At 60.6% G+C, this 24,774-nt stretch overlaps 1 protein-coding gene across 1 annotated transcript in view; it reads right to left on the reverse strand.

The window, feature by feature from the left end:
- Positions 1-390: 390 nt before the first annotated feature.
- ABCA13 (ATP binding cassette subfamily A member 13) overlaps positions 391-24,774 on the reverse strand; it is a gene marked incomplete at its 5' end in the record, with an annotated part of 113,718 nt that continues 89,334 nt past the window's right edge. The window contains 15 exons of the mRNA XM_081102009.1: positions 391-1,812; positions 2,185-2,322; positions 3,111-3,213; positions 6,016-6,108; positions 10,182-10,285; positions 11,166-11,300; positions 11,609-11,759; positions 13,919-14,028; positions 16,201-16,387; positions 18,408-18,661; positions 19,239-19,395; positions 19,663-19,778; positions 20,788-20,965; positions 21,389-21,443; positions 23,562-23,670. Coding sequence (XP_080958135.1) covers positions 1,720-1,812; positions 2,185-2,322; positions 3,111-3,213; positions 6,016-6,108; positions 10,182-10,285; positions 11,166-11,300; positions 11,609-11,759; positions 13,919-14,028; positions 16,201-16,387; positions 18,408-18,661; positions 19,239-19,395; positions 19,663-19,778; positions 20,788-20,965; positions 21,389-21,443; positions 23,562-23,670 — 1,983 coding nt within the window. The 3' untranslated portion in view covers positions 391-1,719. The remainder of the gene's footprint in view (positions 1,813-2,184; positions 2,323-3,110; positions 3,214-6,015; positions 6,109-10,181; positions 10,286-11,165; positions 11,301-11,608; positions 11,760-13,918; positions 14,029-16,200; positions 16,388-18,407; positions 18,662-19,238; positions 19,396-19,662; positions 19,779-20,787; positions 20,966-21,388; positions 21,444-23,561; positions 23,671-24,774) is intronic.

Genomic DNA, 24,774 nt, shown 5'->3' on the forward strand with positions numbered 1-24,774 from the left:
CGCAGCAGGCAAGGCGCTCCCAGAGCCGGTCTGTGTGCCCCAGTGAGTGACCTTAACCCAAAGGCCTGAAGACACGCGTCCACGTCCTAAGCCAGGGAACACCTGCCGAACAGGTCGACGCGACCAACACGGTGAACACGGGACCTGACCCGCAGCTGACACGGCGGCTCCTCCTGCCCGTTTGCTCTTCAAAGGCGCCTCCAGCGCGGCCAGGCCCACCCGCCAGAGACCAGGAGAGGAGCCTGGAGCAGACACAGTGAGTGAAACCAGGGACCTGTGAGCCTTCTCGGCTGCGAGTGCCCGGGGCGCGCGGGGGCCGCCTCCCGAGTGTCCCACCCCGAGGTGCAGCCCGCGGGCGTCGGAGTCACCGCTCAGCGTGTTCTAAGCAGGCGTGTTTCACAACTTCATTTATTGATTCAACAGCAACAACAGCAAAGGGTTACATCTCCCGTGTGACAATGAGCCGCGTGCGACCAGGGAGGTCACGCGTGTGAACTGCAGCATCCACCACGCGCCGTGGCCCCGTCCCTGCGGTCACAGCCCAGCCCTGGGGGCTCGGGAGGCAGAGTCCAGCCCGAAGATGCTCCCAGAAGCGCCCGTGGCCACTGGCGACCCCTCCATTGGAGTCAAAGCGGGCGCCCTGCACTGAGGCTGGAGAGACGGCCGCTCAGCGCAGACGGGGGGGTGTCAGCGCAGACCGTCCGACCGGAGCGGCCTCAGCAGTGGACATGTGACCGAGGGATTTAGGCGACGCCAGGCGCAGCCTCTCAGAGCCTCGGTCAGCACGTCAGACCTGAGGACGGACGTGGACAGTGCCCTGAGGTCTTTAGGAAGGGGGGGCGGTTAAAGGTCTGCGATGGTGGCTCTGCCCTACACCGTGCTGGCTGGGTGCGTAGCGGGAATGGGTGTCAGAATCGCGGGGGGCTTATTCAGAATTCAGGTCACGGGGCTCCCCCACGTCTCAGACCCATGGCCGCTGGGCCGGGCCACCTGCCTTCAAACAAGCGCCCAGGAGCTGCTGATGCTGCTGAAAACTACTGATTTAAAAGCGTTTAAAAATGGTGACTACTGATCCAAACTAAGAAAAAGAAAAGGCATTTCCATCCCATCGCTTCGTATACTCCCCTAATATTATCATCTGTGAAATTCTGATAAAACTTTTATAAACCACACAGATTACCAAGTTCAAATTACTTAATTTTGTGAAAGCAATCATCCTTTTTTATAGCATCTTTGAGATGAAAAGAAAGGTGATTTTTTTCATGTGGTACCATATATATCATCCAGTGTAAGGGAAATTTGCATTTAACCCACTGGAATCTTATTTAGACACTTGAGAGCTTATCCAGTAAAAAGATGACAAATTAAAACATGATCCTGGGACCATTTCCGTAAGGAGGTGGAAGGGGCGTGGCCGCGGGCCTCACAGGAAGGTGAAGTGTGTGAGGCCCGGGGCCTCGCCAGCGCCCAGTCTGAGTCTGGACTCAGAATCACGCACACGTGCGTCACCAAGAAGGGCCCCCATCCCCCAGCTCACACGGGGCGACTGGGCTGGAGGAGCCGCGCAAAGGCTTGGTTATTAATGAACAGAGGTGAGCGTGGGAAATACAGGCGACAGAGGAACCCCGGCCGGGCGTGTCCAGGCTCCTGTGCTGGCTGAGGACTGACGGGGGGCGGGGGGCAGGGGCAGACTCCTTCCTCTGAAGCGGCATCCGGGGCTCAGACAGGCAGGGGCTGGGGCTGGCAGCCCTGGGCGGGCGGGTCAGCGGGCGCTGGAGGAGCCGACTGCTGCTCAGCAAAATCAACAAACACCTGAAAGGAAGAGTGAACATGATTGTCACCTACAGGAACCCGGCCACCCGCTCCTCAGTGTTATACAAGGACACCCTCCCACAGCACACCCAGCCCTTCCTAAAGCCTCACCCCTCTCTCTCCACCCCTCCAAGACCCTCTCTCCCACCCTCCTAGACTCACTCTTCCCACATCCTCCTGGGTCCCCCTAAGCAGGTAAAACCTCTGAAATTGAACCCCAGGGGGGTAACTATGAGCAAATGGAAGCCTGGAGGCCGGGACCCGGGTGCAGAGCCGACAGCAACAGGCCTCCCACTGTCACCCATCCGCGTCCTGTGAAAGCATCAGCGCGCCCGGGAGCGGAGAGGGCACGGGGCGTGTCGTGCGGCCCACCTGCTCCAGCGTGGCCTGGGCCAGGGCGTAGTGGCGGATGCTGCCGGCGGCCTTGCTGTCCTCCAGCAGCTGGAACAGGTCAGCCAGGCAGGCCCACCCCGCGGGCACGTGATACTCCAGCACGTTCAGGCGCTGCCCCTGGAATCCAGACGGAGTGGCCCCTGACACAGGCATCAGCACAACCCATCTGGGCGCCACCCACGCGGGCACAGCAGGCGAGGGTCCCTTCCTGGTCTCCGCGTGGGGAGAGGACAGTTTACCGCGAGGCGCACAGGACACGCAGCAACCCCGGCTTCGCCCCCGCTGGCCTCCCGCCGGCAGGGCAGCCCCTGGGCGCGACCGTCTCCCGGGCCCATAGAGCGACTGGACAGGGTGTCCCTGCGGCCGCGCTCTGCCTGGCGGGACCGCCTCCTTCACAGCAGAATCGGCGGGTGACTGCGATGGGGCGGCCCCTCCTGGAGGCAGTGCAGGGGGAGCTGCTGGCCCCCCTGGAGCCAGGGCCCCGGGGCTCCGCTGCTCAAGGTTGGCAGGCAGAGCGCGGCCTGGACTCAGAGGCAGCAGGTCCCACCAGTCCCGGGGGAGGCTGTGGCCGCACTGCGTCCCCTGGGGAGCGGCTAAGGGGGCACAGGGGCCCTGGGAAGAAGGAGAGGCCCTCGGCCTGTCACCACCTCCGGCACTGAGGTAGCATTGGCCATTATCTGTCCGGGATCCAGGGAGCCGGGCCAGGAGCTGTGCCCAGGACAGGGTGTGACTACAGTCTCCTTGGGGGACCCCAGGCAGCCCCCTTCTCAGCGCCACCAGCTCCGCCCGCTCACATCTGCAGGAGGCGGCCCCTGCTCTGTCTGCGCAGACAGAAGCGGAAGGAGCAAGCGCAGCCACAGGAGCCTTCGCTGCAGACAGACACTCAGCAGGGTCCCAGGCGCTACCTTCAGCCGGGCTCCCGGGAAGCGCAGCTGCAGGCGGTCGGAGAGCGCGCGCTGACTTCCTCCCGCGCAGACCCACACGCGGACGGTGTAGCCGGCCCCGAACCTGAGCACAGGGAAGCGTGGTTACTGCTCAGACCAACACTGTGCCTTCTGAGTCCACTGCTCAGGAGGCAGGAAGAGAAGCAACCACTCCAAATGCTGGGGTCTTGGAAGCTCAAAACTATATTCACACCCGGCCAGTGCTGCTCAGTGGTTGAGCATTAACCTAGGAACCAGAAGGTCACGGTTAGATTCCCAGTCAGGCCCATGCCTGGGTTGTGGGATCAATCTCCAGTGTGGGGAGTGTAGGAGGCAGCCGATCAGTGATTCTCTCTCATCACTGATGTTTCTGTCTCTCTCTGCCTCTCCCTTCCTCTCTGAAATCAGTAATAAAATATATTTAAAATATATCTATATATATAAAAGGCCTAGTGACTGACCGTCCGTCTGTCTGACTGACTGGTACTTATGACACGCACTGGCAATTTAAAAATAAACATTGACTCGCACATGCGCGATACATGTAAAGCGTTCGCTGGTGCCAATCACATGTGACCAACCGGCCGGTACATATGACACGCACTGGCAATTTAATTTTGTATTTTAATCTTATAATACTATACTATATATACTATTTTGACATGTAATTTTTTGCTGTAACGTAATTACCACACGAATCTTTCTTCTAATTAATTTATTTTCCATGCACACGAATCCGTGCACCAGGCCACTAGTTTATGTATGTGTGTATATATATTCAGAAATTAATTATAGCTGTTATGTAGTTTGCTCTAATTCAACTTATACTGAATTAGAGCAAAAACTAAGTTAATCTCTTTTTTTTTCCTTTTCTTCTTTTTAAAAAAATATTTTGTTGGTTTTTTACAGACAAGAAGGGAGAGGGATAGAGAGTTAGAAACATTGATGAGAGAGAAACATCAATCAGCTGCCTTCTGCACACCTCCTACTGCTGATGTGCCCGCAACCAAGGTACATGCCCTTGACTGGAATCGAACCTGGGACCCTTCAGTCCTCAGGCTGACGCTCTATCTACTGAGCCAAACCGGTTAGGGCACTAAGTTAATCTTTTTAAAAAATCATCAGATCCTGGAAGCAACACCCATTTGATAGAGAGGAAGGTGAAAACGCAAACTGACAAAGAAAGTGCTGAGGTGGGAGCTGAGCTGCTGGAGCACCCGTCCCCCACCCCCACCCCCAGCAGGGCTGTCAGGTCTGCAGGGACCTAGGTGGCCGGGGAAGGACAGAGGGACAAGGGATGGGGAGCAATCAGCCAGCATGGCTGTCATTGAACCAGCCGCCCACCTGCCGCTGTGAGACCACCAACCCCAGGAGCCTCTGCGGCCCCAGGGAGGGCAGCCTGAGGACCTGCAGGGGGGCCCCTGTGGCCGAGGGAGAAGGGCCGCCCTGAGGAGCTGCAGGGGGACCCCTGTGACCTGAGGGCCACAGCTGAGGAATCAAACAGTGACCTCCCCAAATCCACGGGCCGCCCACAGCCACGTTATCCCACTGCTACAGGCCAGGTGCCGGGCATGGGCCATCACAGCATCTCCACGCTGAGTGCAAGTGTAGCCTCGACGCCTGTATTACCAGTCAGAACAGTCACCAGACAGTAACCGAGCCCCTCACCAGGCACCAGCCAAGGAGAGTGAGCTTAACCTGCACAAGGAGCCGCGCGGAGATCGTAGAGATCAGGTCGGGCACCAAGGAGACAGAAAGAAAATCAATGAAACAAAAACCTGGTTCTTCCCAACGATCAGCAAAATTCACAAACCTTTAGCCCTACTGACCGAGCAAGACGACAGAGACTCCAACTCCAGGATCAGGAGCCAGGAACTCCCAGCCTCATGGGAGGGAGGGAGGGAGGAAATGAGCGGCTGTGTCTCCCGCTGTTAGCGACACACGCTGCTGAGCCCGACTCCAGAAGAAGGGAAGGAAACAGACTTCCAACAAGAGAAGAGGTGAAGCTGGTGGTTTCAACCACCCAGGAAGGAAGTGCCAGGCGCGGCGGCTCACTGAGCAGAAGGCAAGTTTCTCTCCAGGACACGAAGGAGAGCCCACACGGACGCTGACGTCATGCGGGAGGGCGACCGACCCAGCAACACCCACCCGGGCCCGGAAAGGTGACCTTCGCGCCCCAGCACGGCGTCACAGGCCAAGCACCCACAGGGCTTTCTCCATGAATAAAAGCATATTAACCTGACACCTATGGCTCTTCAACACATCTCTGCCCGCCAAGTAACGTTAAAAACATCAAACAAACGAAAACAAGAAGAGATGTATCGACTTAACAATGAGCCGATATAAAAAACAGGTTAAACAAATGAAAACAGAGACTTTGAAGACAGTTTAGGCAACACGGGGTTTTAAGAAGTTATATTGGGACATAAAATACTCATAGAAACTGATGACAAAATCACTAACAGTCCAACAAGGAGCGGAAAGAGGACACGAAGAGGCTGAGCCAGGGGCGCCTGCGCGAGGCGTGGGCCCAGGTGCCTTCGGCTTCACCATCGAACGGGAGCACCCACGGCGCCCGGCTGCCACCCTCCCACCCGGGAGGCCTTCCAAGGCCAGCACGCGCCTGCCTCGCCCTGGGCCAGGGGCACGGGCACAGCCCTGCAGGACAGCCTGTCCATCTTCATCTCAACTCTGCCATGGACGGCCAGCCCTCCTGAGCCCACAGTGGTCCCCGTCCCCGAGGAAGGAGAGAGCGGGGGCAGCAGGAAGGGCCGGGCCCTGAGCTGAGGCATCATCACCCGCTCCCTCTGGTGGGGAAGCACCTCCAGGCACCACCCCGTCGCTGCGGACGACAGGGAATAGGCAGGCGGGAGAGAAGCAGACGTACCTGTCCTTGAGGTGCTGGGGGGTGCCCAGGCACCTGAAACTGCCGTCCACCATGATGGCGAGCCTCGTGCACAGGGCCTCGCACTCCTCCATGCTGCGGGGAGGAGGGAGCACGTCAGCAGAGCAGCGAGACGCCAGCCCGCAGGTCATAGGTCATCTGGTACCCACAGGTCAGCCAGCATCCACACCCACAGGCCATCTGGCACCCACAGGTCATAGGTCATCTGGTACCCGCAGGTCAGCCAGTACCCACAGGTCATAGGTCAGCGGGCCTGCAGGTCAGCCGGCTCGCAGGTCATAGGTCAGCCGGCACCCGGTCAGCATCACAGAGAGCACCTCTCAGTGGTGGGCGCCGACCCCACAATAACCAAGCGCCTGCGTGTTTCCAGCCCAGGAAGCAGGTGAGATCCGTGAGCGCCTCCAGCAACAGCACAAAGTGCGACTCAGCAAGAAGGACCCTCCCAAAGCGGTGACATTTATGGAAAGAAACAAGTTTCCTGATGGACTTAAATGAAGACTTCAATCAACAGAACGATGCATTAAAAAAAGGAAAGAATGGATATTTTTAGAATGGGAAATTATTACAATATAAAAATTTTTATACAAAATTATTGTAATGTAAAATATGATTGGTAACTTTAAGTGTCAAATATGATAAGCATAAACACTAAATGTGATTAGTAAAAAAATTGTATAAAATGTTAACCATATATAAAAATAAATGTGATATTTAATGTACAATACAATATAATAAATAACAATGAAACTTGTAATTATAATTCATTTTGTAATATAAATTCATATTATTTTGATACAAAATATTTAATGAAGATTTATAATTTTTAATTGTATTCTTATAATTATATAAAATATAACATCTATACTAATAAAAGCCTAGGTGGTCGTCACACACCATGATGCCCTCAGGCCGTAACAATCCATCACCAGGAGGCTGCATGCGCAGCAGGCACGGGCAGGTGGGTGGGTCCCGGTGACTCCATGCGGCGTGGAGGCAAGACCTCTGGCCCGGCCTACCTCTTTAGGGCAATCCATCGAGGAGCCCCGGATGGGTGGGCGGGGCCTACCTCTGGGGAGATGGATCGCGGGGCTCCTGCACTGTGAGAGGGCACGGGCCAGGCTGGGGAACCCCGCCCAAGTGCATGAATTTCGTGCACTGGGCCTCTAGTTAATTATAATAAGGCTATGGTACCATGCCCAAAAACATTTTATCACTCTGGATGAGAAACTTAGAGTAATTCTATGTCTATCTTTAGAAGCATTTCTGAGAGGCAGGAAGACTGAGGGAAGGGGAGGGTGGTCCTGTTTAGGGACCACATCGCGTGGGGCTGGGACAGTGACAGAGGTTGTGCACCAGGCACTGCAGGCGGTCCCTGGGCCAGGAGAGGACAGCGCAGATGAGACATTAACATCTCAGAAGGTGCGTGGCCTGAGGTCAGGGAGGAGGCACAGGCCCGGCCAGCCCTGGACTAACTGTAGTTCCTCTCTGTATTCCCACCCGCACCTCCTGCCCCCAGGACCAGGGTCAGGAGTGAGGAGAGGAGGGAGTCACCGAGCCGTCCTGCTGGCACGACTGGCCCTCAGACCTCTGCGTGGACGTGGACAGAGGCATGAACCAAGGCCACGGCGTCGCCATGAGCAGGGGCTGCTAGAGGCACCACAGCGGTGGGTCCTCTGAGGCAGTCGGACAGTCATGTGAAACATGGGAGCAGGAGGGGTGTGTCATGTGACACTGGCACCCAACCTCAGAGCCCCGCCCCCCCCGACCTGAGGCAGCACGGGGAGGGCAGGCAGAGTTTCCAGAACTGGCCAGCAAAGGGGTCATGTCAGGCAAGAGTGCATTTGTCACATTTAATTCGTTTAAACGTGAAATTCTATTCTCTGAAGAGCAAACACATACAGAAGTTAAAAAGGCAGAACTTCTGGTCACAACCAATGGAGAGAACTGACAAGTCCCTTCCCCCAAAACAACTCTAAACCGGGCGCAATGAGCAACAACAGCCATTTCCGAATCCTGCATATTAACCAAGGCGTGAGCCACCGGAGAAACACGGCTGACACCTGCGTAGCCGGGGGAAGGTCAGAGCTGAGGCTCCGGCTTCCCCACGCGGCTGCGTGTCAGGCACGAGGACTCCCGGCTGAACCACTGGGCAATGTCCACGCCCCACTCCGTGGGCGGTGCCGTGACTGTCTTAGAGCCGAGGGGACGGCCGGCGCCAATGGCTCCAGCCCCGGCCTGAGCTGGGCTCTGCTAGACAACACGGTGTGGTCGGGCCCACACACCTGCCAGACAACATGGTGGGGCCAGGGCGGGCCACACCTGCCAGGCTGCACCCCGTGGGCAGGGCAGAGCCTGTGCAGCCACAGACTCCACGTTGGTCCCCGGCTCCCCACACACGTCTCGGGGACCACGGAACCCAGGAGGAAGCAGCCTGGGCAGCTAGGAAACGCCTGTGCCCGGTGTCCTCCCTGTCCACACGCAGATCCCTACCCGGTCAGAGTCCCGTTGCTCAAGGCGGCTGAGCACCAGCCCCGCCCAGGTAGCGGCTGTGAAAGCTGGGAGGACCTCAGCACCTAGACTTTGAAAATGACGACATGCCCTGGCTGGCATGGCTCAGTGGATAGAGCGTCGGCCTGCGGATGGAGGGGTCCCAGGTTTGATTCCGGCCAAGGGCACATGCCCAGGTTGCAGGCTCGATCCCCAGTGAGGGGCATGCAGGAGGCAGCCGACCAATGATTCTCTCTCATAATTGATGTTTCCATATCTCTCCCTCTCCCTTCCTCTCTGAAATCAATAAAAATATACTAAAATAATAATAAAAATAAAGACCATTATAAACTTCTGAACAATAATAGATACAGAAGCAGAGCTGCCTCAAACTGACTGTCAAACTGCAGCGGGAAGGCCGGGGAGGGTTGGGGGGCAGGAGGGAGGCGGGTAAGAGATCAACCGAAGGACTTGTATGCATGCATATAAGCATAACCAATGGACATAAGACACTGGGGGGTAGGGGAGGCCAGGGAATTGTCAAGGGCAGGGAAAAAAAAGGGACACATATGTAATACCCTTTGTAATACTATAAGCAATAAAACAATAAAAAATTAAAAAAAGAATGACAACATTTAGAAACACACTTGGTGGAGGCGTCGGTCGCTGCTCGCCCACCTCGGCAACCCCACACAGACACACAACGACCCACAAACACCTGGCGACACCAGCGCTTGGAGAGGGGAGCAGTCAGGTCCGCGTGGGCCTTTAGTACCTAAAACGTCCACCTCTCCGCAAACCCTAGGCATGCAAGAAACAAAGGATGCGCGGTGCGCTCAGGCCACGGCACTGAGCCTTTTCCACGTGTCCCAGGTGTCAGACGAGCAGGAACGCTGCAACGCGGCCCCTGGAAACGTGTCCGACAACCAAAAGCACCGTGTTTACAGAGTGACAGCGACGCCTGACAATGCCATCACATGGCCATCACAACAGACAGTCTGCAGGGGACGGAAATGCATCTTTAAAAAGAAAGGCATGGGAAGCTTCCGGATGAGCCGTCCCTGCAGGCCCCGCACACCTGAGACGGAGGAGAGACTCGGTGACCGGGAAGATGAACCGGGAGAGACGGTCAAATCTGAGACGAGAGAAAGCTGGGCCGAAAAGAAAGGACAGAGACCCCCAGACCCGTGGGGGCCCGCGAGGCCCGCAGACGCGGCCTGCACCCACCACGGAGGGAGGGCCAGGGGCCGACCCCTCTCTCGGGCCTTGTCAGCCAAGCACGCAGCCCACTCGCCGGGAGCGACTCTGTAAGCCTCACATGCGAGTGCTGCGCGGCCAAGGAGGTTCTGACATCGAATCGTAAGATGAATTCTGTGAGCAAGAAGCCAGGAGACCAAACTCAGAGGCTGCTGTCTACACGTCAGCCCGTCCTCCTGCTGGGGACGCGGCCTTAGACGGAAAGGCCCGAGGGCCCAGGAAGCCAGCGGCCCACCTCTCCAGGGACCTTGGACCCAGCAGGCCCCAGGTGCGGATTCCAGCTGTGCTGCCGCTGGCACGGCCCTGGGTCAGTGGAGGGCACAGGCTGCTGTGGACACGGAGGACCCTGTGGGCAGCCAGAGCCCAGCCCCGGCCTGTGGGCCCGCAGCTCGCTCCCTGCTCACCTGTGCGAGGTCAGCACCACGGCGCAGCCCTCCTGAGCTTCCTTGGTGATCGTTTTCCACAGGAACCGCTTCGAGCAGGGGTCCATCCCTGAGCTGGGCTCGTCCTGAAGGAAAGCAACAGTGATGGGTCAGGGGCCCGGCCGTGAGGAGCCCCGCTCCGGCTCCGGGGCCGCTGTCCGCGCTGCCTCACACCGTGCTCCCCACGGCACCTCCTCCACGGGGGCAGGGGAGTGAGTCCCGATGTCTCTAAGATGCACCCTCAGCTGCTATAAAGTCTCAGAATGAGACACCAAGAAGGACGTACGACGGCAGGAAAAGGCTCCATTTACTCAGCAACGTCAAGTCACGTGCCATTTCCTGGAGCCTGACTTCTCCCCTCAACGCCAAGCACGTCCTGTTGGAGTGTCAGGGAGAGATGCTGGCCCAGTGGGAGGTCGGGCTTGTGCGGCCGGGGAGCCCCCAACACGTCTCCCAGAGCTCAGGCCGCTCTCCACGGACGGGTGCCGCGGGGATGTGTACACAGGCCTCCCTGCCAGGTGGTCAGGGCGCCGGCCTCTCCCCCGAGACTGTCCAATAAGGGACAGCAGCCAGCACAGCCACGGCGTCCCATGTGGAGGGACCCAAGTGACACCTAACCTATTGTCAGAGCTACAACGACACGGATTCTGGTGCCGCAGGACGTCACCCGTGGGTCTGAGTGCCGAGATGGAAAAGGCCGGCGCCCTCCAGGCAGAGGACAAACAGGTGGGTGAGCTTCCGGGTCCGGATCCTCTAATGCTGCTCTTCATGTCACAGTTTCACTGACGTGTCAATTGGGCAATGAAAGGGACCATCGAGAAGTAAACACTTCCGTAAACTCCCGGGGATGGTCCGACTGTGGGGGACGCTGACCCCGAAGAGTGTTACTTCAAGCCCGCCCCGCCCCCCCCCCAGCCTAGGAGGCACCCCCCACCGCCCCCCGCCCCGCTGACGCCCGCTGCTCACCAACAGGAGAAGGTGGGGCTTCCCCAGCAGGGCCAGGGCTGCGGACAGCTTCCGCCGGGTGCCCCCGCTGTAGGTGGCCACCGGCTTGTCCACGTGGGCCTCCAGGTGTAAGCGCCTCACCAGGTCCCCGGCCACCTGGAGGAGAGGAGTCTGTGCACAGCCCACTCAGGCCCCAGCCCCGCGTCTCCGCCTCCCCCTGCCCCGCTGGGCGATGAGGAAGGACAGGCAGGGCTCACTCCTGAGGCTCCGGGGGCACTCGGGCCGGGGAGCCCTCAGAGGGCTGGGTTGGAGCCCAGGGAGCCAGGGCGGCCGGACACCAGACAGCCCAAGGGGGCAGGCAGGGGCCTGACTGGGAGAAAAGCCCCGACCCGCGGGGGGCAGAGAGGCGTCCTGGGGGCCTCACCCTGGTCCTGGGGGCCTCACCCTGGTCCTGGGGGCCTCACCTCGGGGACGTGCTGCCCTGGGATCCCACGCAGGCGGCAGTGGTAGCGCAGGTGCTCCCAGCCCGTCAGTGGCTCGTCCAGCGCGTCCTGCTGCGGACAGTAGCCCACGCGCACGCCGGCCGCCCCTGCCGAGAACAGAGGCACGTCCTCCCTGCAGAGAGCGGCGGTCAGAAAGCTCCACACAGAACAGACCAGGCCTGGGCCCGGCCCCTCCCGGAGGCACCGAGGTCTGTCTCAGGAGGAACTCGCCGCAGGAGGGCTCTGGCCTGAGCAGCACCTGCGCTCAGACTCCGCGGCCACGGCTGCGTGTCACGGGAAACGGTGTGTGAGCGCGGAGCCGGGGGCCGGTGTCTCCCCACCAAAACAGCTCACCGGACACCTAGCTCATCGGTGACGAGACTATCGACGGGGTCAGGTTTTAAATTCATAGGTTGAACAAGAAAAGAGCACTGCTCCTCACGCTGGAACCTTAAAGGGCAGGAGCTTCCATAGGGTGGGGCCGGAATCACATGCTCCCGTCCGGAGGGATGCTGTGAGCTGCGTGGGCAGGAAGGTATATACACTGAGTGCTTAACACTCCATTGTGCCCTAATCGCGTTTTAATTCCTTGAATACCAATGTACAATTCACATTACAAGTAATCAAGGTTGAAACTATAATGAATGCAAGGGCGCTGTACTTACAATTAAACGAGCTGCACAGACATGTAGCCGGGCTTGCCGACCATTATGGAGATGTGCATTCATTGCTGCTTTCCAGAGCAGCGATTTGAATTTCATTTCCCAATTATTTTAGAAACGATGGACCAAGATTACAAAGGAGACAGACAGCCTCCCAGGGATGAGAAAATAAACCACATATCTTTGTTTCCTTTTGAATTCTGATTATTTTGTCCTTTTGTACTTGTACACAGAGAAGTTACCAAAATAAATAAATATATAACAAAACACCACCCAATCAACAGAACACCTTCTCACTCCGAGGACTGCAGGGAAAACCGACAACACAGCCTAAGAGCTTCACTGCCACACAGCCACCTGGATCTGCAGCTTGATTCACTCCATTCACACCACACACACTCCCTCAGCCAAACTCTGTTTACAGTTCTTAACACAATTAGTTTGAAACACTGACTTGTTTCCAGTGATATGGACTAACCCAAGTGTAACTGTATCCTCTGCCTGCAAGCAGCAACACTGTGACAGCTGGGAGCCGATAGGCAACACTGTTGCAGCTGGGAGCCGATAGGCAACACTGTGACAGCTGGGAGCCGATAGGCAACACTGTTGCAGCTGGGAGCCGATAGGCAACACTGTTACAGCTGGGAGCCGATAGGCAACACTGTGACAGCTGGGAGCCGATAGGCAACACTGTGACAGCTGGGAGCCGATAGGCAACACTGTTGCAGCTGGGAGCCGATAGGCAACACTGTTACAGCTGGGAGCCGATAGGCAACACTGTTGCAGCTGGGAGCCGATAGGCAACACTGTGACAGCTGGGAGCCGATTGCAACACTGTGACAGCTGGGAGCCGATATGCAACACTGTTACAGCTGGGAGCCGATAGGCAACACTGTTACAGCTGGGAGCCGATAGGCAACACTGTTACTGCAGCTGGGAGCCGATAGGCGACACTGTTGCAGTTGGGAGCCGATAGGCGACACTGTGGCAGCTGGGAGCCGATAGGCGACACTGTTACAGCTGGGAGCCGACAGGCAACACTGTGACAGCTGGGAGCCGATAGGCAACACTGTTGCAGCTGGGAGCCGACAGGCAACACTGTGACAGCTGGGAGCCGATAGGTGTTACAGCTGGGAGCCGATAGGCAACACTGTTACAGCTGGGAGCCGATAGGCAACACTGTTGCAGCTGGGAGCCGATAGGCAACACTGTGACAGCTGGGAGCCGATAGGCAACACTGTTGCAGCTGGGAGCCGATAGGCAACACTGTGACAGCTGGGAGCCGATAGGCAACACTGTTACAGCTGGGAGCCGATAGGCAACACTGTTGCAGCTGGGAGCCGACAGGCAACACTGTGACAGCTGGGAGCTGATAGGTGTTACAGCTGGGAGCCGATAGGCAACACTGTTACAGCTGGGAGCCTATAGGCAACACTGTTACAGCTGGGAGCCGATAGGCAACACTGTTGCAGCCGGGAGCCGATAGGCAACACTGTTGCAGCTGGGAGCCGATAGGCAACACTGTTGCAGCCGGGAGCCGATAGGCAACACTGTGTCGGGCCCTCGGCTCCAGGGTTACCCCCGACACCCCCCGCCCCAACCCGGCAGGAAAGTGGCGACGGGCTCTTACCCCGCGGGCGTCCTGACCACGGCGTGCCCTGCGCTCGGGGCCTCGTCCCCGCTCAGCATCTTGAACGTGGTGCTCTTCCCGGCCCCGTTCAGGCCCAGGAGCCCGAAGCACTGAGGAGGGGCGAGCAGAGGACACGTCACGGTCAGACGGCACTGGCTCTCCGCGGCCCCGAGGCTTCCTGTGCTGTGACAGGCCCGCGGCGTGGACCAGGAACCTGACCACCGGGACCCACGTGGAGCTCAGAGGGGCCACGTGATGCCGTGTCCTGCGGCCGCCAAGCAGCTCCAGGCATCTCCCTCCAGGGACTAGGATGCCGTAAGGCACAGCATGACCATCGCTGTCCCCTGGCTCCTGCACATGCCAGCACTTTCTAAAAGGTGCTCCGCCTCCTCCCACCTCCCTCCCAAGGTGGCGCCTCAACTCCCAGCACCAAGCCAGCTCTGGGCTCAGCCGTGTCGTATGTCCATCAGCCAGTAAAGGCAGAGGGCCAGTCCCCCCAACACACCCCATTTCCTGCCCAGCTGAGTGACAGGGGGTCAGCAAGCAACCCACCTTCTGCTGCCTCCGCAAGGTCCCCTGCACGTGAATGTCCTCTAGTTCATTCCTGCACCTGTTCCTCCCCTGGTACCTGGGCACCAGCCCTGAGCACATTCCTGCACCTCGTCCTCCCCTGGCACCTGGACGCCGGCCCTGAGCGCTCTCCTGCACCTGGTCCTCCCCTGGCACCTGGGCGCCAGCCCTGAGCGCTCTCCTGCACCTGGTCCTCCCCTGGCACCTGGGCGCCAGCCCTGAGCGCATTCCTGCACCTGGTCTCCCCTGGCACCTGGGCGCCAGCCCTGAGCGCTCTCCTGCACCTGGTCCTCCCCTGGCACCTGGGCGCCAGCCCTGAGCACATTCCTGCACCTGGTCCTCCCCTGGCACCTGGGCGCCGGCCCTGAGCGCATTCCTGCACCTGGTCTCCCCTGGCACCTGGGCGCCAGCCCTGAGCGCTCTCCTGCACCTGGTCCTCCCCTGGCACCTGGACGCCGGCCCTGAGCGCATTCCTGCACCTGGTCTCCCCTGGCACCTGGGCGCCAGCCCTGAGCGCTCTCCTGCACCTGGTCCTCCCCTGGCACCTGGGCACCAGCCCTGAGCACATTCCTGCACCTGGTCCTCCCCTGGCACCTGGGCGCCGGCCCTGAGCGCATTCCTGCACCTGGTCCTCCCCTGGCACCTGGGCACCAGCCCTGAGCGCTCTCCTGCACCTGGTCTCCCCTGGCACCTGGGCGCCGGCCCTGAGCGCATTCCTGCACCTGGTCCTTCCCTGGCACCTGGGCGCCGGCCCTGAGTGTGCTCCTAGTTGAGGCGACGTGCCGGCTCTGCGGGTCTGGTTCCTCCCATCTCCCTCTGAGGTGCACATTCCTGACGGCGACCTTTTGTCTGCGGCTCCAGTGGCCTCCTGCCTCCCTGAATCTTGGACACTGACCTGTGGGCTCTCTGCCGCCGTCCCACTCGTCATCCCAGGACCGACTGCGTCCCTCTGGGCGGCCGTGGCTCTCTGAGTCCCACCTGCTTCAATAGCCACGCTCTCCCACCCAGCTGGGTCTGTCACCCCCGGCCCATCCTGTCCCACGGTGTCCCTCACACAGCGCAACTGACTGCTGTCCACACTGCACCCCACACTGCACCAGTCCTTCAAGAATCCCACACTGCCCCCACCCAGACGCCCCCCCACCCAGATGCCCCCCAGCCAGCTGCCCCCCTACCCAGCTGCCCCCACCCAGCTGCCCCCCACCCAGATGCCCCCCACCCAGATGCCCCCACCCAGCCTCCGTCCCTGACTCCAAGCTCTAAGGCAGCCCAGTGTAACGCCACCGTGTGACACTGGGCGTGCTACGATCTCCCAATTCCGGGCAATCACAGATCCTCAGAGGAACAGGGACACCTCTCAGCCGGATCTGCTCCCCCCATCTGCCCCCCAGGCCCTACAGGCACCCCCAGTCAGCAGCTGAGCGGCGATGCTCCCTGGAGGCCTGGAGAAGAGCCCACGGGGAGTGTGGCCTGCATCAGCGTCTCCTCTGAACTTCTCCGGGCTTCCTCCACCAGCCCGACTGCGCAGAGGCAGTGCAGCCTGGGCTGACTGTCCAACAAGGGAAAACCAGCTCGCAGCCCAGCCACATGGTCACGTCCATAGAGGCAGACCCCACCTCCCCGCTCCGCAGGCCCAGGGTCACACAGACACACCAGCCCCTCACCTCCCCCGCCGCAGGCCCAGGGTCACACGGACACACGCAGCCCCTCACCTCCCCGCTCCGCAGGCCCAGGGTCACGTCCTGCACGGCCGGCCGCCGGGAGCGCCCGTAGCTCTTGCTGAGGTTGCAGAGCACCAGCAAGTCCCCGTCGGTTCTTCCCTTCAGCACCCGCACCTGCTCCGCCTCCACATCGGCGTCCGCACAGGCTGTGACTGTGCCCTGGACAGCCGAGCGCCTCCTGGGACGAGAGACGCTGTTAGTCCACACCCGGACGGGCCTGGGGCATCAGGGAGGGGAGGTCAGAGATGTCCTAACGGAGGCGGCCTAGAGACGGCGGCAGCAGCTCGGCCCGCGCTGGTCCCACCAGGGCAGGCAGGGTCCCCAGGAGGCAGCGGGCAGACACGCTCCGAGCCCCTCGCTGCGTGAGACACGCCCGCCGCCCGCACTGAGGGAGAGAGGTCGGCGCAGGCTGCTGTCTGCGAGTCCCCGCGCTGGGCACTCGGACCCCTGGGCTGCACGGCACAGCCCGCGGCTGAGTCACATGCTGTGCGGGGGCCGCAGGGAGGACTGAGCCCAGGCACCCCGCACGACGTCTGTTCCTGCATTTAATGAGTTTGTCAGATGGACTCACATTCACTTTCCAGCTACTCACTCACACCCAAGCTGCTCACTCCCCACTCCTGCTCCCGACCGCTAACCTGGTGCGTGGAACTTCCAGGAACCCTCCGTTTCCCTGTGAGCCGCACCGCGCAGCCCTGACTCACTGACAGGGCGCAGCCCGCCGGCTGGTGTCCTCCGACCCTGTGTCCTGGCCCTGCAGGTACCGTGTCAGCACATGACCCAGTGTCACTGGGAGAAGCTGGGCGCAGGGGACACAGGCTCTGCACCCATTTTGCAATTTCTTGCGTCTAAACCACTTTAAAATTAGCAGGTATTTAAAATAAAATAAAACCTCCACGTCCAGGCCCCAGTGCCCCAGGTCCTCTCCCTGTACTATTTTCCTGTCCCTGAAACCTCCAATGGAGAAATCACAATTTATTCCGTAGACAACGCAGCTGATGAGGAAACATTAGATACTTGGGAGCAGACATCCCACGATCCCATCTGTGTAGCACTGAAACGCACTGGAGCAGCAGCGGAGATAGGAGCAGCTGAGGGGAGGGGGTGGGGAGGGGAGAGGGGGGAGGGGGAGCGAGGGGGAGGGAGGGGGCGGGGAGGGAGGGGGAGGGGGGAGGGGGAAGGGGGGAGGGGGCGGGAAGGGGAGAGGGGGGAGGGGGGAGGGGGCGGGGAGGCGGTCGCCTGCAGAGCCCACGGGCCCACGTCCTGAGGGCCTGAGAGGCTGACACACTCAGTCTGGGGAAGGTGACACACGTGTCCAGTTGGTGAAAATTCATCAAGTTCTACACGTGCCTTTAGACTGCTCTCTCCCCTCCCCCACCAGCCCTGAGCCCCGGCTCCCAGGGGCGTCTCTCGACCAGGAACTATCCCCTTCTTTCCCTCCCACTATTAGGACCCGCCACAAGGTGCCCACCAGTGGGCTGGCCTGTCATCAGTCACCAGGGAAGCTTTATGGACACCTGTCCCCCCCCCCGCACCCATCCCCCCCCAACACTGTCCCCGGGTACCGTCCCCTCTCCTGATACCCATGCCCCCTACACCCGTTCCCCGACCCTTCACCCCCAATACCCGTCCCCCCTCCTGACACCCATCACCTTCCCGGCACCTGGTCCCCTCCTGACACCCATCCTCCTGGCACCCGTCCGCCTAACACCCATCCCCCTGACACCCATCCCCCTAGCACCGGTCCCCCTGACACCCAACCCCCTAGCACCCGTCCCCCTGACACCCATCCCCCTAGCACCGGTCCCCCTGACACCCAACCCTCCCTAACAAAGAGGAGACACAGCCTGATGGCAACAGGACTGGGCGACGGCGCGTGGCTGTGGGCGCTGAGCCGTGCACGCCCGCCCGGGAGGTGACCCTCACCACACACACAGCCGCCTCCCCGTCCAAGGGCACCTGAGGTGCCACGTCAGAGCGGAGGGGCTGCGCACTGGCCAGGAACCTCCTGGGACGAGTAAGTCAGGGAACAGGGCCTCACACTGTCCCTCCTCGTGTCCATGACTCACCCGACCCCAAAGCAAAGGGAACACGAGCCCCTCATCAGAGCGTGCGGGGCAGACGCGGTCCCGTCCGCCCGCAGCCTCCGGGACAGTCGCCCCTTTGCTCTACGTGGGCGCCCGAGGGGCAGCACGTACCTGGCCCTCCGCACCGCGTCCCCGTGCAGGAGCAGCCGCAGGAGCAGCAGCGCCGTGCCCTGCGAGGCCAGCAGCAGGAAGGCCCAGCCCAGGAAGCTCATCCGCAAGGGGCTGGCGTAGGTGTCGACGCCCAGGCTGTGGCTCAGGTCGAACTGGATCTGGTTGTAGCAGAGGTCGATCAGGCCTTGGCCCAGGCAGAATTGGGGGAACAGGGTGAACACCCACTTGAGGACCTCGTAGATGGTCTGCAGATTCTGCACAGGGAGAGGGAACAGAAGCCCAGCTCGGCGCTGCTCACAGGCCCCGCTCTCCTGCGCCGCACCCCCCCCCCGACCCCCCCCTGCCCTGCCCAATCCCAGCCTCTGTCACACTCCCCGCGGGCAGCACAGTGGTTCTGTCTACTCCACAGCCCGGGTCTGAGACGCCGCCTGGCTGGGTGGGACCCGCGGCCCAGTGGCTCCCTGTAGGATGGAGTCTTTCCCACGCTGCCCCCCACCGGTTCGGGAGGGAGCTCTTCTGCCTCCCAGGCTCCTGGCTGGAGAGGAATTCTCAGGACGAAGAGACCTGAGTCGCCCGGGCCTGGCAGGTGGGAGTCAGGTGACATTTCAGACCTCAGCGCTGGTGCTGAAATGAGCTATGGCTTGGGGTCTGCTGGGATGACATGAATGTATTCTGCATGCGAGAAGGACATGGACTTGGGGGGGTCAGGTTGAATGTTATGGACTGTGTGTGTGCGCCCTAATAGCCATCTGGGGAGGCCCTGACCCCGCGATGACATTGGGGGCGGGGCTTTGGGGAGGTGACTAGGTTTGGTGACCCGGCAGCGCTGACCTGAGCCCTGGTGACGATGGCCAGCAGCCGGGGCATGGTGGTCATGAGCAGCGTGCAGAGGCCCAGGACGAAGTTCAGCGAGACGTAGGCGATGAAGGCGACGTCCGCACTGGGGAAGAGCCCGGACGTCAGGTACATCCACGGGAGGGTCGCGTACCTGGAAGTCAGGCGGACACGTGCTTACTCCCTGCTTATTTGCATGAGGATGGAATGACCGGCCCGGCCGCCTTCCGCACTCGGTGGACAGTTTCCTGGCCCCCTCCCCCGGCTCTCGGCACCGCGTTCCCGCAGCATCCCCCATGGAAGCAGCCTCAGCGCTGGGAGGGAGCGAGAACGCAGCCCACGGCGGCTCAGAGCCCCCCGGGGTTCCTGCCGCAGGACACAGGCCCCGTTGAGCGGCCGCGCGGCCAGTCACGTCACGCACCCGAACAGCACCAGCAGGAGGGCTGTGGCCGCCAGGTTCTCGCGGAAGGTGAAGGCTGGCAACCCGAAGGCCGCGACCACGGCGACACACAGGCCGACGGAGACCAAGTAGAAGAGCTGAGGAGACAGAGGGACCTGTGGCAGCTCCGCCGACCGCCATGGCGCACTCTGTCCCACAGTCCCGTGCGTTTATGGTGCACGCCGCAGGCTCCGCAGCCATGCTGGCCAGTCCCCCAGGCTTGTGTCCAGGCCCAGCGCCCCCTGGTGTCCTGGACATGGACCTGGAGCTGGGCTGGCAAAGGGTGATCCCGGCAAAATGAGAGGAAGGCCGGACCGAGGCCAATGCGACTGGTGTCCTTCCAGGAAGAGGAGGGGACACCGAAGGGCACAGGGTGGCCATGGGGACACAGGCGAAGGCAGGGGCCTTGGGGGTCCTGGAGGCGGGGCCTCTCCAGGCCTATCCTCTGCCCTCTCCCGGGGAAGCTGTCGTCGCTGCGGTTAAATGGGGGGCATGGCAGCGTGCAGACGGGGACAGGCGGGAGCCAGGACTGGGCAGCTGGCCCTGCTCTGAGTGGACGTGGGCCGGGGCGGCCGTGTCCTCTCCTGACCCGAGAGCCCCTCAGTAGAGGTGGGGCAGGGCCAGCCTTTTTCAGGCTGGGCTGAGACCTTAAACCCCCCGGGGCTGACGAATGTGCGACTCAGGCCCGCGGCAGGTCTGGGGAGCGTCTGTCCCGGAGCCCAGGCGTCGCGCACAGGCAGGCGGGGGAAGCCTCACAGACTCCGGCCGCCGGAAAGGCTGAGGCAGCAGCGCTGTGGCCGCAGACACCACAAGCCCAGCTACATGCTCAGAAGGGCCCGGTCGGCTGAGCTCCATGCCGGGTCCAAGGCAGGAGCCTGCCGGGAGCCGCCGGTGACGCACAGGAGGACTTCACCTGAAACGCTCTGCCCGTGAAATGACCCCTGCTCTGTTCACGTCTGAGGTGGCCAGGCCCCCCCAAATAACACCACACACGTGTACACATACACACACACATGCACGCACACACATGCACCCGAAACACACACACATGCGCACACACGAACAGGTCACGTGCGTGCAGCGACTCGGGTAGTACCCACGACCTACCATGTCATACAGGAAGTTAGCGAACCAGTAGGCCCCGTAGCCCAGGCCACTCAGGTGCTGCAGCCTCTTGGCTCCGGTCACCCGGTCCCTGACCACGGAGCTGCCGATGGAGGCGGCCAGGACGGAGACGCCCAGCACGATGCAGAGGGCCACGCCGCACTGCCGGATGCTCTCCAGGCTGCGGGGACAGAGCAGCTCGTCAGGGGCCAAGAGCGGGGCCTCTGCCTGCCGGTGGGACCAGCCGTGGAAACCTTGACTCATCACCCACACCTTTCCAGCAGGGGCACTGCTCCCACGTGCAGGGCATCACCGAGGAGGCAAAGCTGAGGGGCTTTCCCCGGCTGCGTCTCCAAGTCGGCTCCTGACCACTGAGCCCGACCCCCGGTTACAAGGAAAGACGTCCCGGAGCGGCCGCTGCGGGGCTGTGGCTGCGGCCGAGGTGGCCCTGCCAGACAGCAGCCCCCAGGGAGCGGGCAGGGGCAGCTCCAGTGGCCCCCCAGCTCCCGGGCCAGCCTGCCTCAGGGCCAGCGCGGAGCCGCCTCCACCGTCACCCAGAGATCTGTTCCTCGGCCGCCCGCCCCACGTCCGTCCCTCAACTCACATCTTGTCCTCGTTCAGCAGGGCCCCTCCGTACGGGCGGCTGTAGAGCGTTATTCCTGCGAGAGACGGGGAGTGAGCCGGGCCTCCCCTGCACGGGCAGCGGGAGCCCGAGGACTCCTGTGGGCTCTGCCCTGCCTGGGGCGCCCGTGCCGGGAAAGGGAGGCCACAGCACGCTGGACACACCTGACGACAGGCCCGGTGCTGACAGGGGGACACTGCCCTCCAGCTCTGACAAGCACCCCGTGGCCTGAGTGGGCCATTTCCCTCTGGTGCCCAGGAAGTTTTCAAACATGTGACACCTGACTATCTGGTCAAGGCACTGACCTCTCTTCCCTCCAATCGTCAATTTAAAGAATGGCAGTAGCCCACACAACGCGTCCAGTCGTGACCCACAAATACACAGGTCGTATAATGGAGCTGCATCTTCTTTCCTAGGTCAGAACAGAACCTGTTCTTTTAGAGAGCGGCAGTGGTACTCCACGGATGGTGACGGCAGCTCAGTCAGCCATTTCCTACCGGTGGGCCCACCGGGGGTTCCCTGGGAAGCCACGTCCGCCTGGTCTAGGCCGGTGCCTTCCAGCGGCTTGAGAGTGACCCCATGCGAACGGGTGTCACTCTAACGGTTAGAGTGGTCGGCAAACTGCGGTTCGGCAAACCACGGCTTGCGAGCCACATGTGGCTTTTTGGCCCCTTGAGTGTGGCTCTTCCACAAAATACCGACTTCTGCCCATGGGCCACAAAGTTTCAATCGCACTGTAGGTGCGCGCCCGCACGTGGTATTTTGTGGAAGAGCCACACTCAAGGGGCCAAAGAGCCACATGTGGCTCTCGAGCCGTGGTTTGCCGACCACAGGTATAACCTACCTCACACGCCGTTCCCTCTTAACGCTGGGGGCCTAACACTCTCTGGCTGCCGAGTCTTTAAACATCTCCCCTCCCCAGCCCCCACCTGTCTGTGCTGTCACTTCCCAGATGCCCGAGCCTGCCCGGCGCCTCTCAGCACAGCCAGCCCTCCCTCCCACGCGGCTTCCAGAGGGTTCTACCTAACGGATAAGCTGGACATGCCACTCTCGTTCCCAAACATCAGAGCAAGCCGTCCTCTGCCTGCCGGGTAAAGGCCACACTCCTCTCTGTTGGCCCAGCTCAGCTGGCCTGGCTTCAGATGGCCTTGGAGGGGTCACGGCCACCCCCCCACACACACCCTCCTGTACAAGGTCACACTGGCCCAGCCTATCCTGGGAATGGACACCATGGTTCCTCTCTCACCCTGACCCCTACCCAGTGTGTGTGACCCCTCCAGGCGGGCGCCCGACAGCGGTGACCTCTGACCTCTGAGCCGGCTCAGGGACGCACCCTGGCAGAGCCAGCCCTGGCCCGAGCCTGCAGACCTGTCTCACCAGGAAGCAGAGCGACGGGAAGATGCAGCGAGACCAGGGATGCCGAGTATCTAGTGGCCCCTCGGCTCCACACGTGCTCCACGCGGCCTCCGCCCGCTGCAGGCCTCACGCGCGCGTCCGTTCCCAGCCACCTCTCAAGCTTTTATTTTGCTACTATTATTCCAAAATACAGGCCCCCACATAAGCAAGTCCAACGTATTTTTAAAACGGGTGGTGAGGGAAGCCCAACATGGAGAACAGGTGAGGAGGAGCGAGGTGCTGGGACGTTGGGGCGAAGGTTCCCCTTCATGTCTACGTGGCTGGCAACAGACTTGGTGAATAAACTACGTGCAGAGGCCGGCTGGTGCTTATACGTCTTTTCTTTCTTTTTGAAAAAAAGGAGATGAATTTGGTAAATTACACCTTTCCCCGCCCCCCCCCCCCCAAGTGGAGCACCCGGCGTCTCCGCAGCCAGCCATCCACTCCGCGCCCGGGATGAACCATCATTTGCCAAAACGGGCCTGGACGTGGACCGTGACCCACACAGCCGTGACGGGTCGAGGCCCAGCCCGAGGGGTTTCGACCTCCCTTCCCGAGGTCCCGGTGATGGCAGAGGCTGCCTCAGCCCCCAGCGCAGCCCGCGGAGGGAGCCGTAGTGACCTGACACAGCAGGCCGCACCGCCTGAGCGAGTGCGGCTGACCGCTCGCCACCTTCGGGCTCCTGTTCCGAACCCCCTGCTTCTCGCTAGTGGAGCGCGGGCGTCTGAAGGGAGAGGCGTGCAGCCTGCGCAGGGCTCACCGTACTGTCTCCAGTCCGCGGCCGGCGGCAGCAGCCTCCACAGGAGGAGGTTGCTCAGGTGGTTCAGGTAGGAAGGGAGGGCGTGGAAGGCCTTCTGGTTGTACCACACCTGGGAGAGAAGGACAGCTGCAACGCTCGGGGGGGGGGGGGGGGGCGCGTCTCCTCGCCAGCGCTTCTCAGACACGAGGACCACGCGTGTCCCTTGGCCTCGCGGGACCTAAATGCTGCCTCAGAGCGATGTCCGTGCACAGCTGACTGAGCGGTCAGCTCCCGTCCGCTAATTTCACATTTATCTCAGGCATATAATTCACAGCTAAAAATAGATTAATTTTCCCCAGAACAAATGTGAATGTTGCTCTATAATTGTATTCTCACAGCGAGAAAAAACCTAAACCCATCATCTTTTTTCTTTCTCGGTTGGTAAGCTAATGAAATTTGACCTGCAAATTAAAAGTGGGGAAAGTGATAAAAAAGATCACTTTCAAATTAATAACTGAACGTGGGACATGATTTCTTAAAACGAAGGGAGCTGAGCATCTGCTGAGCGTGGAGAATGGAGCCGTGTGCCTGCCAGAGCGGAGGACGGTGAGGGAGGAAGCAAGACGGACGACGTCATTAAAGTTGAGATCGTCAGTAACTAAGAGGTGCTGATTGAGCCATCAGTATCCGTATTTCAGAATGCTCGTATTTAAAGGGAATTTTAAAAAACAATCTCCATGTGGAAGGCTGGTGAGTGTCTTGAAGGAGTGCATCGCCCGGGCTGGTGCACCTCAGTGGCTGAGCGTCCCGGCACCGAAAGGTCACAGTTCGATTCCCGGTCAGGCACGTGCCGGTTGCAGGCTCGATCCCCGGTGGGGGGTGTGCAGGAGGCAGCCTGTGGAAGTTTCCCTCTCACATCGATGTTTCCCTCTCTTTCTCCCTTCCTCTCTCTCTCTAAAAATAAAAAACACTTTTTTAAAAAAAGAAGAAAGTACATCAACCAGCAAACTCCGGTCCTCGCTCTGTTGACGGACAGCCCACCCCTCGGGACACGCCGTCCCTGGGACAGACCCCCGCTGCGGAGCTGGGCTGCTCTCAGAGTGTGCGTGCTCGGGGCGGCCAAGCTGTCCAGCTGACGCCGCGTCAGGACCAGCTCTCAGGCCCCGAAGCCCTGTCCTCCCACCTCGCCGCACTGTGCCCGACGCTTAACCGGGGTCCCGTGTAGCAACTATGA

The sequence above is a fragment of the Myotis nattereri genome (genome assembly GCF_964212035.1).
Source record: "Myotis nattereri genome assembly, chromosome: 11".
In the NCBI taxonomy this organism is placed as follows: Eukaryota; Metazoa; Chordata; class Mammalia; order Chiroptera; family Vespertilionidae; genus Myotis; species Myotis nattereri.